The 13,247-nt window shown below is 45.3% G+C and overlaps 1 protein-coding gene across 1 annotated transcript in view; it reads left to right on the forward strand.

Annotated features, from left to right (window-relative positions):
* Positions 1 to 13,247, forward strand: part of MYO18B (myosin XVIIIB) — a 377,810-nt gene that overhangs the window by 325,379 nt on the left and 39,184 nt on the right. Inside the window, exon 39 of the mRNA XM_006869188.1 lies at positions 4,625 to 4,755. Within this exon, the coding sequence (XP_006869250.1) occupies positions 4,625 to 4,755 (131 nt within the window). The remainder of the gene's footprint in view (positions 1 to 4,624; positions 4,756 to 13,247) is intronic.

Genomic DNA, 13,247 nt, shown 5'->3' on the forward strand with positions numbered 1-13,247 from the left:
GAGCAGCTCCAGAGCTCTGGATCTAGTATAAGGTGCAGGACAACAGTTTCCCGTACCCACCCATGGAAAAATCACTGTAGAAATGAAAATACTGCCATCTCGGAATCTATCAGGATGCAGGACTCTCTCTGCAGCCACTCCACCTGGGCTGAGATCAGAGGGCGGAGCCACAGTCAGACTGATACAGTGACAAGGCACTAAAAACCAAGCAGTGGCATTTGAAAAAAGAGGGGTTGGGGATTCTACACATTTCTTTCCTCCTCTCCCCTATTGCACCCTCTCTGCTCAACCCAGACACCTTCGGCAGAGTAGGAGCACACACCCAAAAGAGTCCAGTGTTGAGCCCACAGTTTCCCCACAGCACAGAGAGGAGGAGCCCCATTGGTCCCAAGGGCTGATCCTTTGGCAGCTGCTTATGACATCTGACTCTGGGACCCAGTCCTAAAGTTGACCTGGGTGGGACCCTTTATTCCTACCTACCCAGCAAGAAAAAGCAGATCTGGCTGTACAGACAACCCGTATGAACACTCTGTAAAACTCATTCATTGCTGAAACACATATTCTGCCTTTGCCCCTCTCTCCCAACCAGAAATCCTTGGAGAATCAGACTTCAAATGCTGTTCTCTCCATATGACACTGACGTGGCAAGAGGGTTTGTCCCCACCCAAAGTTTATCCAAGCAAACTGGGAGATGTCCTATGCTACCTGCTCATGTAGCTGAATAAAGTCTCACCTGAGAGCCCAACACCTGGGCACTCAACTCACCTTTGTGGTCTCCCAGTGCATGGCCTTGAGCAAGATCATAAGGCTGCTCTGAATCTCAATTTAATCATCTCTAAAATGGGCATTTAGCTAACCACGTTTATGGAATCCAGTTCACATGCCTCAAATGGCCCATACCTGTGGATTTCTGATGGCATCTAAGGCAGAAGTCCACATTTATCTATCCATCGCCACCCCTTACAGAGACCCAAGCACCAGGTCTCCTGGGAGAGGGGAGGGGGGCCAATTCCCAGTGGTGCCTTTGTCCTGGCCCACTGTTGAGAGATAACCAAGCAGATGAGCTTGGGTGAGTACCCTTCAATTGTGGGGATTTTTTTTTTTTTACCCAGCCATTGGTTACGTGTCTTTATAAGCTGGCATGTCTGTAACCTGGGGTGCGTGTCCCCTTGCCCTCCCACAGTTTGCATTATCTTCTCTGACAGCCCGCTGGCCTTCTGCCCAAAGACCCTGCTTCAAAGTATCTCTCATCTTGTCAGCATGCTAAGATGGATATTTCACAGCTGGCAGCTTCAATCAACTTGAGTTCACTGTCAGCCCCTCCTCATAGTCCCCCACCTTACTGTGCCACCCCTTTTCCCTCAGCCACTCAATTTGGCTCATTCATCCTATTCAGTCCCTGCTTTCTCCCTCTTTAAAATCTGAAAATACTCAAAATCTATTGGAAGATACAGATTCCCAATCCTGCAAATGGACAAGGTGATCCCAAGTAGACCTAAGCATTTCCCTGTAATCGGGACAGCCATGGTCTTTGCACATGGTATACACAAGGAGCTCCAGAAAGACCTGTGCACTAGAAGCCAAGAGACCAGGGTTCAAGTCCCAGCTCTACTCCTTATCACTGGCATCTGTTTCCTGGTTTATAAGTCGCAACCTTCAAGTAGGGAGCTCTGAAATGTCCAGAGTGAAATGAAGACCTGGAAATTTTAGACTTTATATTTGCCCCTAAATCCTCATAGTTTTACACCTCCATAATGAATCCTGGTGTGGCACTGTAGGTTAAGCACTGGACCACAGGGTCCTTTTGAACTGCAAGGTCAGCAGCTGCTCCTCAAAAACCCTATACAGCATTGCTCTGAGTCAGACCCTACCTGAAAGCACTTAACAATAACAACATCAGGAAGACTGGAGAAGAACAATGCCTTTGAATTATGGTGTTGGAGAAGTATATTAAATATACCATGGACTATGCCAGAAGAACCAATAATCTGTCTTGCAAGAAGTACAGCTGGAATGTTCCTTCATAGCAAGGCCGGTAAGACTTGGTCTTATAAACGTTGGACATGTTATCAGTAAGGGCCAGTCCCTGGAAAAGGACATCGTGTTTGTTATAATAGAGGGTGAACCAAAAGAAGACCCTCAATGAGATGGATTGACACCGTATTTGCAACAACGGGCTCAAACAAGCAAAGAAAGGGAGGTTGGTGCAGGACCAGGCTATGTTTCATTCTGTTATACGTGGGGTCGCTGAGTTGGAAGTGACTTGCCAGCACCTAACAACAACAACATACTGTCATAAGGAGTCTGGGGCAGGCAAATCAGTTGCAATTGGCTGCTAACCTAGAGGCCAGTGGTTTGAAACTACCAAGCAATGTAGCAGAAGAAAGGCCTGAAGATTACAACCAAGGGGACCCTATGGAGCAGACCTACTCTTGGACACATGGGGTCCTCATGAAGCAAGAGGCAGCTCCAGCGCAGCTAACAACATACTCCCTTTAAGTGGCATATGTGTGTTCCTTTAACCAATGGTCAAAACATCAACTTGTCATAATTAGAAGAACTTAAAAGCAAAATTCCATCCATCACCCCATCCACCCCAACCCCCATAAATATCCTCAGCACTCTGTTTCCTGTGTGCACGTGTGTCATTCACACAGCAATGATCGTGTTTCTATTCTCTTTGCTCAGCCTTATTTCACAGAGTCAGTCCATGCTGCTAAAACCTGTATTTCTCAAATGTCTGCCTAACCACATCAAAGAAACATGCTAAATTTCCCTAATCATTCCCAGTGGTCAGATGACAAGACGGCTCTCCATGTCTTCACTGTGTCGTTCTTACCACCGCTACAAGTCACCTCTAGGTAGTGGCTATCCTGTGTACAAATATGGCCTCCACCCACTCAATGCCAGTAGCATCCTTCCAAGTCATGCCAACCAAAATGTCTCCAGATAGAGTCAAATGTCCCTGGGATCAAAGTCACCCTAAGTTGACACCCATTTTCTTAGAGGACAGTGATGCGTGGAATCTGTTGCAAATGAAAGTCAGATATTCTCTGAAGTTTCTGGGAAAAAATCTGTTTGGGTAGAATCAGAGAGTAAAAGAATGAGCAATATGAGGGGAGTCAGAGGCTCCAAGTTTGAGTTCCAATACTCCTCAAGACCTCAGGGCCTCATCTGTGAAATGGGAGCAAAAATAGTGATCCACCAGTCAACTTGTTATGAACGCTGGGTTAGATCATGAGCATACAGCTCTCCATAGAGCCTGACACACAGCCTCCCACCCCCCACTTCTGTTGAGTTGATTCTGACTCATAGTGACCCTTTAGGACACAGTAGAACTGCTTCTTTGGGTTTCCAAGGCTGACAGTCTTTATGGGAACAGACAACCTCATCTTTCTCCCTAGGAGAAGGCTTTGAATCTGGACCTTTGGGTAGCAGCCTGACACTTAACACACTGTGCCACAAAAGCTCCTTCAGCACACAGCAAGCTCTCCGTTAATGCCATAGGTCTGCCTGCTACTGCTGACACCCACTTGGTTCTCTACCATGGTCTTTCTGCTTTTGGGGAAGGAAAGGCGGGGATCCTAGGTGACAGACTGAAAGGGAATCTTGCCGTTCTGCCCCAGCCCAAACTTCCCACTCCAGATGTGGCCCTAGGGCAGAGAGTCAGCTTCCAGAACCAGCCTCAGCCATTCTCTTGGAACCATGGATGGGTTTGCACAGGGACTCACAAGAGATGGTGAGGAGTGTCTGTTTTATACTAGGTACTATGGGAGCTTGGCTCTGGGGGCAGACTGCATGGGCAGGGAGTGAGTGCTACATCATTGGAGCATGTCCTGAAGACCACCAGACACTCGTTTCCTCCTCTATAAAATGTGGGCTCTCTGTCTGTGCCCATCAAGAAGTCCCTCGTGGAGTTTGTTGTTGCTACTGGTGTTGCCCTTGAGTTGACTCTAACTCATGTTGACCTCGTGTAGAACAGAGGAAACTTTACCTGGTCCTAAGTCATCTTCATAATCATTGCCATGACTGTTTTGTCAGTCCATCTCATTTTTGTGGTCTCTCTACTTTACCAAACATGTCTTTTCCTAGCAATTGGTCTTTCCTGTTGTTGAACCAAAGTCCCACCATTCCTTGCTTCTAAGGAACATTTTGGTTGTATTTCTAAGACTGATTGGTTCGTTCTTTTGCCAGTCCTATCTTCCTCACCAACACCATAATTGGAATACATAAGTTCTTCTTCTGTCTTCCTATTTCATTATCCAATTTTCGCATGCATATGAACCCAGTGAAAAGACCATGACTTGGGTCAGGTGCACCTTAGTCATCCAAGTGGCATCTTTATTTTCAATTTTTTTTTTTTTTTAAATAATAAAAGTGGTCATTTGCATCACATTTGCCCAGTGGGAATACGTCATTTGATTTCTTGGCTGCTATTACTTCTACAGACATTGATTGTAGATCCAAGTACAATGAAATCATTGCCAACATCAATTGAGCCCCCAACACATGAAAGATGCTTGGTTAACACTGGGCTCATCCAAGCTATTTCTCATGCCAAAAACTGATGGGTGGGCAGAGTTCTTGACCAAAGCCAACAAGTGCATGTGGTTTTTGTCTCCAGGAAAAGTATGTAGAGGAGCTCTCAGCGATGAGGCAAACCCTCCAGACAGACCTGGAGACGTCCATCAGAAGGATTGCTGACCTGCAGGCAGCCTTGGAAGAGGTGGGGTCCAGCGACAGTGACACAGAAAGGTACCTCCAAGGGACCAGGTGGGACTGGGCTGTGTCTCACATCTGCTGGGAGACCCAAAGGCATTTGGGGGTGGGAGGAATAACTAGTTGGTTTGAAGGAGGAGAGATAGGGTGCTTGCCAGCTGGTGTTTACGTCCCTTGTTAAAGCCGACCACATGCCCTGGCTCTCAAAACCATTGATGAAGCAAGATGGCGGAATGGTTGAAAATGTATCCTAGCTGTGTGGCCTTGAGCAAGTTACATGACCCACCTGGGATTAATTGGTATACTAATATGAGGATGAGTCACATGACATTGTTATGTTAAAACCATTCTCTTTATCTCTTGTGTGTGTGTGTGTGTTGTGAAAACATACACACCAACAGATCTGCCAACACAACTTCCACATTTGAAACTCAATGACACTGGCTATATTTTTCATGTTGTGCCACCATTACAGTTCTCCCCATCCAAAACATTCCACTACCATCAATGTAAACTCAATCCCACCAAGCAAAAATTCCATCTTTCCTTCTTCCTCCCTCTCCTGGTAACCTCTAATGATCTTTGTTGTTGTTGTCAGGTGCCATCGAGTCGGTACCAACCCATAACGACCTTATGCACAGCAAAATGAAACACTGCCCGATCCTGGGCCAACCTCACTACTGTTGCCACGCTTGAGTTCATCAATGCTGCCACTTGGCCAATCCATCTCGCTGGGGGTCTTCCTCTTTTTCTCTGACCCTCCACCTTACCAAACATGATATTCTTCTCCAGTGACTGGTCCCTCCTGACAATATGTCTGAAGTATGAGAGACAAAGTTTGGCCATCCTGGCCTCCAAGGAGCACTCTGGCTGCACTTCTTCCAAAATGGATCTGTTGGTTCTTTTGGCAGTCCATGGCACTTTCAATATTCTCCCCCCAACACCATAACTCAAATGCATCAATTCTTCTACAGTCTTCCTTATTCACTGATCTTTGGTTTCCTTATTCAGTGAGCTTTCGTTTCTATCTATTTGTATATTTCATATAAGTGAGGTTATCCAACATTTGTCATTTTGCAACTGACTTATTTCACTCAGCATGATGTTTTCAAGGTTCATGTGTGTGTGGCATGCACCAGGACTTCATTTCTCTTTATGGCTGAGTAGTATTCCACTGTGTGTATAGACTACACTGTGTTTATCCATTCATCTGTGGATGGACAGGTTGGTTGTTTCCACCTCTTGTATGTTGTGAAAAGTGCAGGTTTCTATTTGCATTCTTGCTTTCACTTCTTCTGGGTGGATACTCAGGATTGATGTTGTGTATCATACAAAAATTCTAAGTTCAACTTTTTGAGAACCTAATTTCAACTGTTCTTGGCCTACAAACTGGCAGATGAATATCGTACAACCTAGTATCTGCATCATAGGACTATTCATGGGAGTTGAATGAGTTAATTTGTATATGAACATAACTGAGAACTGGGCTACCAGCATTTAAATGCTCCAGAAGTATAAATGATGTTTGTACAGATCAATGTGTGTAATTTTTCGAAGGCAATAGTAGGCTCATGATGCAGGCTGGTTGATGACCCATGTCACCCAAGTTCAGGACACCTCCCCTGTCTCAGAAAACAGGCTGCTTCTCAGCATCTTCACTAGAGTTCCAAGTTTCATAGCACATGTGTGGGCTGCTCAGTGGGAGGGTCTTGAGTATCCTTCACTGGCCTCATGTCCCAGGCTGTCTGGCCCTTGTAGATGGCTTCAGAGTGACGATCCTCAGAGCTGCTCCTGTATGTAGCATCCACCTGTCATTTCCCAGGCTTGCAACAGCATCTCCACCCAATCCCAGCCTCTGCAGTGGGACTTGATGTGAGGACAGGCAGTGTCTTTGTGTAGCATTGACCCAGAACCAAGTGCCTGAACCTCACCTGTGGATGCAGTTCCCTCAAAGAGGCTGCCTCCTGGCTCTTCCTTCTTGGTCCTGTGTCTGTTTGGTTGATCCATGCTGCAGCTGGAGAAATCACACACCAGCCTCTCTGTGTCCATATGGGGACCCTGGGCTGAGAGAAGTTCAAGGTCACACAGCAAATTAGAGTCATCTCTCACACTGACGTCTGCTGAATGTTCTACCCTCTTGAGTTTCATGCTTTGCTTGCCTCATTCCTCTTAATGGGGTACAGGCGGGGGTGGCTGTTAACCTGCCAGGCATGTGGGTATGAGTCAGGGAGAGAAGCAGGGAGGATTACAGGGGAGGGGTGGGAGCCTTAAGAACGGGAGCATCAGTGATAGAACTGACCACATCTAGTCAAGACAAAATATCAGAAGAAAATAGACCAATGTTCTAATATGAGGGAAGGTACTAGTGATTTCATTTTCTTGCTTCCAGCTTCTTTATATTTTCTAAATCCTCCTAAATGAACATGCTTGGTGAAAACATTCATAAGACAACCAGAAGGTTGGTAATTTGAGTTCAGAAGGTTGGTCATTTGAGTTTACCCAGAGGCCCCTCGGAAGAAAGGCCTGGTGATATTCTGAAGCATCAGCCATTAGAAGCCCAGTGGTGCAGAGTTCTACTCTGACACACATGGAGTTGTTGCCCGTGAGTCAGAATCAACTCAAGGACAACTGGCTTTATATATCCAGCTATATGAGTGCATACTTTCTATTTTCTTGTTTAAGTTGTGCACTCATATATCCAGAGTCCTGAGGTGATGCAAATGGAGAATGCACTCATCTGCTAACCAAAATGTTGGTCGTTTGAATCCATCCAGAGGTGCTTCAGAAGAAAGTCCTGGCACCATAGTTTTGAAACATCTGCCATTGAAAACCCAATGGAGCACAGTTTCACTCTGACACAAATGGGGTCACCACGAGTCAGTATCAACTCAATGGCAACTGGTCCTTAATACAACCAAATGAATAATGCAAACAGACTCTACCTTGATCCAGTCCTGCTCAGGGACCTGGTACCTCAAGTTCTCTCCCACCTTTAAAAAAAGCACAGTATTTTATTGTGAATTGAGTGAAGGTTTACAGAGCATATCATCAGTTTTACACCTGATAAATCACACACTTTGGTTTATCTCAATGATTGCAATCCCTTCCATATAACATTTCTTATCCACTCCCTCTCTATGATTTCTATTTCCATTCCACCTTCCTTTTCAACCCCTCTAAGTCTTGTACTCAGGTTTAGAGGTTGCCCTTTTGATCTTTGACCATTCTATTGTGGGCGTAATTTACTAGTGCTGTTGCTCCCCTGCCACCACCATATATCTATTCACCCCTTGACTGAAAATTGGACCATGAGACCTGAAGAGTGGCCAAGGGCCATAATCTCTACCAGTCTCTCTCTGACCAATAAGCCCCATCTTTTTTTATAATTTGGAGTTTTGTTTCAAATTGTCTCCCACTCTACGCAGGACCTTCTAATGTGATCCCTTTCAGAGAAGCTGGTTCTGGTAGCCGGGCACCATCTAGTTCTTCTGGTCTCAGAATCACGTTGACAGATATTCACCTGGATATGGGTCCATTGGATAGTTGATTAAAACATTTTCTTTCTTACACACATGGAGAGACCAATCATTGCATCTTACATGACTGCTTATGAGCTTTTAAGATCCCAGACGCTACTCACCAAGTTAGGATGTAGAACATTGTGTTTGTGGGCTTTGTTATGCCAGTTGACCATGGTGTCCCCTGCAACTATGATTCTGTGATCCCAGGCCCAGCAACTGGTTGCCTCAAGGCGTTTGATGCTATCCAAGAAATTGTCATCATTTTGTCCCTTGTATGCTCCACCACATTCATGGGTGTGTTTATAGGAAAGGTGAATACCCATGTATAAACATTCCCTTATACTCTCTCCCATATGCGTTCAGCCTATGAATCTGTAAACCTAGTGTTTTTTATGCTTGTGAATTTCGATCCACATTTTTCTCCCTTTCAGAGCAGTTGTAAGACCTCATATTCTTGCCTCTAAATTAAGAGCATTATCTAAAAAAAATCTTCAATTTGTGCAAAAATGGGTTCTATGCACATTACATGTTTTTCCACTCTTCCCTGCTGATTTCCCCAGATGTCAAACTGCTGGTGAAATGGCAAATACTGATGCTGCAGCTGCTTCCCAACTACCCCACCCCCACCGTCCCCTCCTTCAGTTTTATTAGTGCCACAGCAGAACTTACGTCTGTAATTACAAACCCCAATTGTCTACATCTCCCGCTTTATGCTTGGGCTGGCTCTTCCATGAATAGAAACTCAACAGCTTTTGCATTCATTATCCTAGGAAGTAATGGCTGGGTAGACTTGGTTTTTGCCATTGAGCAAACATTTGGGATCCATTTCCACTTGTATAGCAAACGATTGCTGCTCTAATAAACAATAAAAGTTTTTTGTGTGTGTGTGTGTGTTTTTTTTTTAATAAAATAAAAAAGAGGCAGAAGGTCCATGCCTGCAAGTGACAAGATGAGTGGAAGGTGTGACAAGAAACAAGAGACAGACTTCTCACCTGGGAAGTGAGATGCTGATGGTTGTGTCACCGAGGGTCCCAGACAGTCTTCTCTGCTTATGGGGAATCCTCTCAGACCTTTAAAAGACCCTGTTCTCACCCTCATATAAGCCCTGGCAGCTCAGTGTTTTAAGAAAGGTCAGCAGTATGAACCCACCAGCTGCTCCTTGGGAGAAAGATGAGGCTGTCTGCTCCCATAAAGAGTCACAGCCTCAGAAACCCTATGAGAGCCGTTCTACTCTGTCCTGTGGGGTTGCTGAGTCAGAAGCCACTCAATGGAAGCCTATTTGGTTTTGTTTTTTGTTTTGACCTGCACCCACATCCAAATAGTCCAAATAGGAGACACTTTTATCTGTCTCTGTGTCAGGTGGTAGATCTCATCCTTACCTCCTGTTCTGAACCAACTTTCTGAGCTCTACCACCTAAGAAGGTCCCTTAGGTGGCACAAATGCTTTCCTCTCAGCTACTAATATCAACATTGGCAGCTCAAACCCACCCAGGAATGCCATGGGAGAATGAATTGATGATCTGCTTCTACAAGGATTACCTGTTGTCCTGGGGTTGATTTTGACTCACCGTGACCCTATGGGATAGAGTTCAAGGTTGCAAACTTTTACAGAAGCAGACTGCCTCATCTTTCTTCCATGGATCATCTGACGGACTTGAAGTGCCAACCTTTTGATGCAGCCAAGTACTTAAAACTACTGTGCCACAAGGTTTCCTTCAGTGGGGTTACTTACAAAAAATATCACAGAAACCCACTGCTGTTGAGTCAGTGACCCTATAGGACAGGAAGGAACTGCTCCATAGGGTATCAAGGCTGTATGTAAATCTTTATGGAAGCACACTGCCACATCTTTCTCTCCTGGAGTGGTGAATGGGTTTGAACCACTTACCTTTCTTTCAGTTAGCCTCTGAGCACTTTGTAAAGATTACAGCCACAAAAACCCCTGTGGAACCATTCTTTTCTGCAACATGGGGGATCATCATGAGTCAGAACAGTCTAGATGGCAGAGTTTGGTTTTTGCTGTGGTTAGGTCCTCAGCCCCTGGGAATCCAATCTGAATCTTAGCTTTCTGCCTGCATTTTCATCTTTTTTCCTCCGGGGCCTTAACGCTTCCTCCCTGCCAAGCTTCCAATGATTTTTCTTGTCTGGTTCCTAGTTCCCACACAACACCTGGCTCCAAGCTCTAAAAGTTAGAAGGGACTTCTCCTGTGTTTCAGGTTGTGAGGTGAGGAATAACGGTAGACCAGTAATATGAAGAGATGGAAAAAACTGCACAGCGTGTAGGATTATTGCAACTGGAAGTTAGGTGGGATGTAGGCTCTGTCTCATCACACCCAAGGTCCATGTAGGGATCTGGTGGCTGATTTCTGTATGACTTTGAGCAACTCTTCAACCTCTCAGAGCTTAAAGGCCTCCATCTGTCAAATGGGTTAATAATGAGAAGTGAAAACAACCAAAACAAAATAACAAAAGCCAGAATCCATTTGTATATAGTGTTGTTGGTCTTGTTACGTGCTATTGAGTTGCCTCTGACTCATAGTGACACTGCCCATCCTGAGCCATCCTCACAATCAGTTGCTAGGTTTGAGCCCACTGTTGCAGCCATTGTGTCAATCCATCTCGTTGGGGGTCTTGCTCGTCTTTGCTGACCCACCACTTTTCCAAGCATGATGTCCTTCTCCAGAACCTGGTCCCTCCTGATAACATGTCCAAAGTCTATGAAAAGTCTTGGCATCCTGACTTCCAGGGAGCATCCTGGCTGTACAAACCAAAAACCCACTGCCAACAAGTCAATTCTGACTCACAGTGACCCTATGTAGGGTTTGGAGATTGTCAGCATTTACAGGAGCAGGCAGGCTCATCTTTATCCTATTGTGCCTAGTAGTGGCTCAACTGTCCATTGTAGTTCCTTGTCCACTTGGTACATTCTCACTGAGCATCTATATAAGGTGTCTCGGTTACTCCATGAGCTTCTTGTTATTAGCAATCTTCATCTGATAGATGAATAGCTTGAGTAACTTGCCCAAGGCCAGGCAGAAACCAACCATTAGAGCTTTGACTGGAACCCGTGCTTGTTGAGTTTTTGCTTTCCCAGGGCCAAGTAGAAACTAATGGTCAGAGCTGTGACTGGAACCCACACGTGTTGAATTTCTGAGAGCTAGGAATAGAAGGGGAGTCCCTGGTGGCACAAATGGTTAGGCACTGGATTACTCAGTGACAGATTGGTGGTTCAAGCCCACCCAGAGGTCTCTTGTAAGTAAGAACTGACCATTTTCTTCCAAAAGATTACAGCCTTGAAAACCCAATGGAGCACAGTTCTACTCTGTACATTTGGGGTCTCCAGGAATCAGAATCAACTCCTTGGCAAATAACGACCACAATGATCACAACAGGAATAGAGAAAGGGGAAGTGCAAAGGGTCTTGTCTTCATGAAAGCTACATTCTGATGAAGTATGTGTATGTGTCACCAACAATGGACAAGGGGAAAAGACATATAAAGCAAATGACTAGAACACAATAGAAATCCCTAGGTTGTGCGGCTATGAGCTGTGATGATGGTGGCGGAAACTCACACAGAAGCTCGGTAATCTGCTCCTGGAAGGTCACAGCCTTGAGGCCCCTGTGGACCCCTGCTATTCTGCCCATGTGTGAGCTCCAAGAGAGCTGGAATCTTGAAGTAGCAATCATCACCACTACAGAACACAGGAACGGTTCCAAAGGCAGAGAACACGGTGCTGTGGTACCCAGTAAGGGAGGTTGAAATGGCATGTGTGGGGTGGAATTTAAATGAAGAGGAGAACCTTCCATGAGAGACCAAGAGTGAGGAGAGCACTGAGCAATTCTAGGGAGTGGATGACCTTTATGCCCCAGAAGGTGAAGGAGGAGGAAGCAGCTCTCTTTCTCTTCTTCTCTTCTCCTCATCCTCTCTCCATCCCTCCCTTACATCTTTCTTCCCCTTCTAATGAGCCAAACACCTTTTCAAAGCACCCGTAGATACCCACTGAATTCCCCAATACCTTGAAGTGCACAGAACCCAAGGAAGGTTTGGCTAATTAAAAAAAGAAAAACTCTTAAATGTTTCAAAATTATGTCAGCAGAGCATGAAATCAAGTGTAGGCCATTCTGAGTGTGTGGTACTTGCAAAGGTTATAGGCCCAAAAAGGCAGCCTGACCCCATGTGGTTCTTAAGGATCATTTCTTAACTCCCAACATCAGTCTTCTAACTAGAAAACACCAGTCTTCTAACTAGAGTCTGAGAGTTGCACACAGCCTGTTGCTGTTAGCATTGAGTTGAGTCCAGTTCATGGCGACCTTAGACATAGCAGGGAAAATGTTGCAGTCTGCGTCACCTCCATGATGGCTGGTCAGTTTCAGTTCATTGCTGTGGGTTTAAGGCAGTCCATCTCAATAAAGGTCTCCCTCACCTTTACCAGCCCTCCTCCTTGCTACCAACCATGATAGGTGTTCCTGCATTGATTAAAAGAATATACCATAAGAAAGGGGAAACTGGCCTGTCCCTCTCCCCTCAAATTGCTCAAAAGCAAGTTTCAACAAATTTCAAAGAATAAATGTTGTATGAGGTGAGCATTAGAAAGTACGTGGAAAAATTTCATCATGTTTTAATTCTTTGAGGCCTTCTCACACAAGCCATGTTCTGTACTTCTAGTGCAGTTAAACTAATTGTCAACCATCAAGGCTAGGGTGTAGAGCTGCTGTCCAGAGCAGAGCTTCCGGGCCCTGCCCCGGAATCAGAACTTGACTGAGCCAACAGCCTTGACTCTCTCCCATCCTGGTGCTTCTCTCTTAATAGTCTCATCACCTGTGATAAAAGGTTTGAATGGCACCTGCAGGATTGGTCTGCAACCCTTCTCCAAACTGAGCTCTCAATTACGTTTCAAGCCCAGCCCGGGAGAGAGAGCTGTGCTTAAGCCACAGGTGAGGTTCTTTGAGAGACTTGTTCAAATTATGAGAAGTCACATTTCCCCATGTTGGGAATTAGATCCGAG

This window comes from Chrysochloris asiatica, unplaced genomic scaffold (assembly GCF_000296735.1).
Source record: "Chrysochloris asiatica unplaced genomic scaffold, ChrAsi1.0 scaffold00128, whole genome shotgun sequence".
Taxonomy (NCBI): domain Eukaryota; kingdom Metazoa; phylum Chordata; class Mammalia; order Afrosoricida; family Chrysochloridae; genus Chrysochloris; species Chrysochloris asiatica.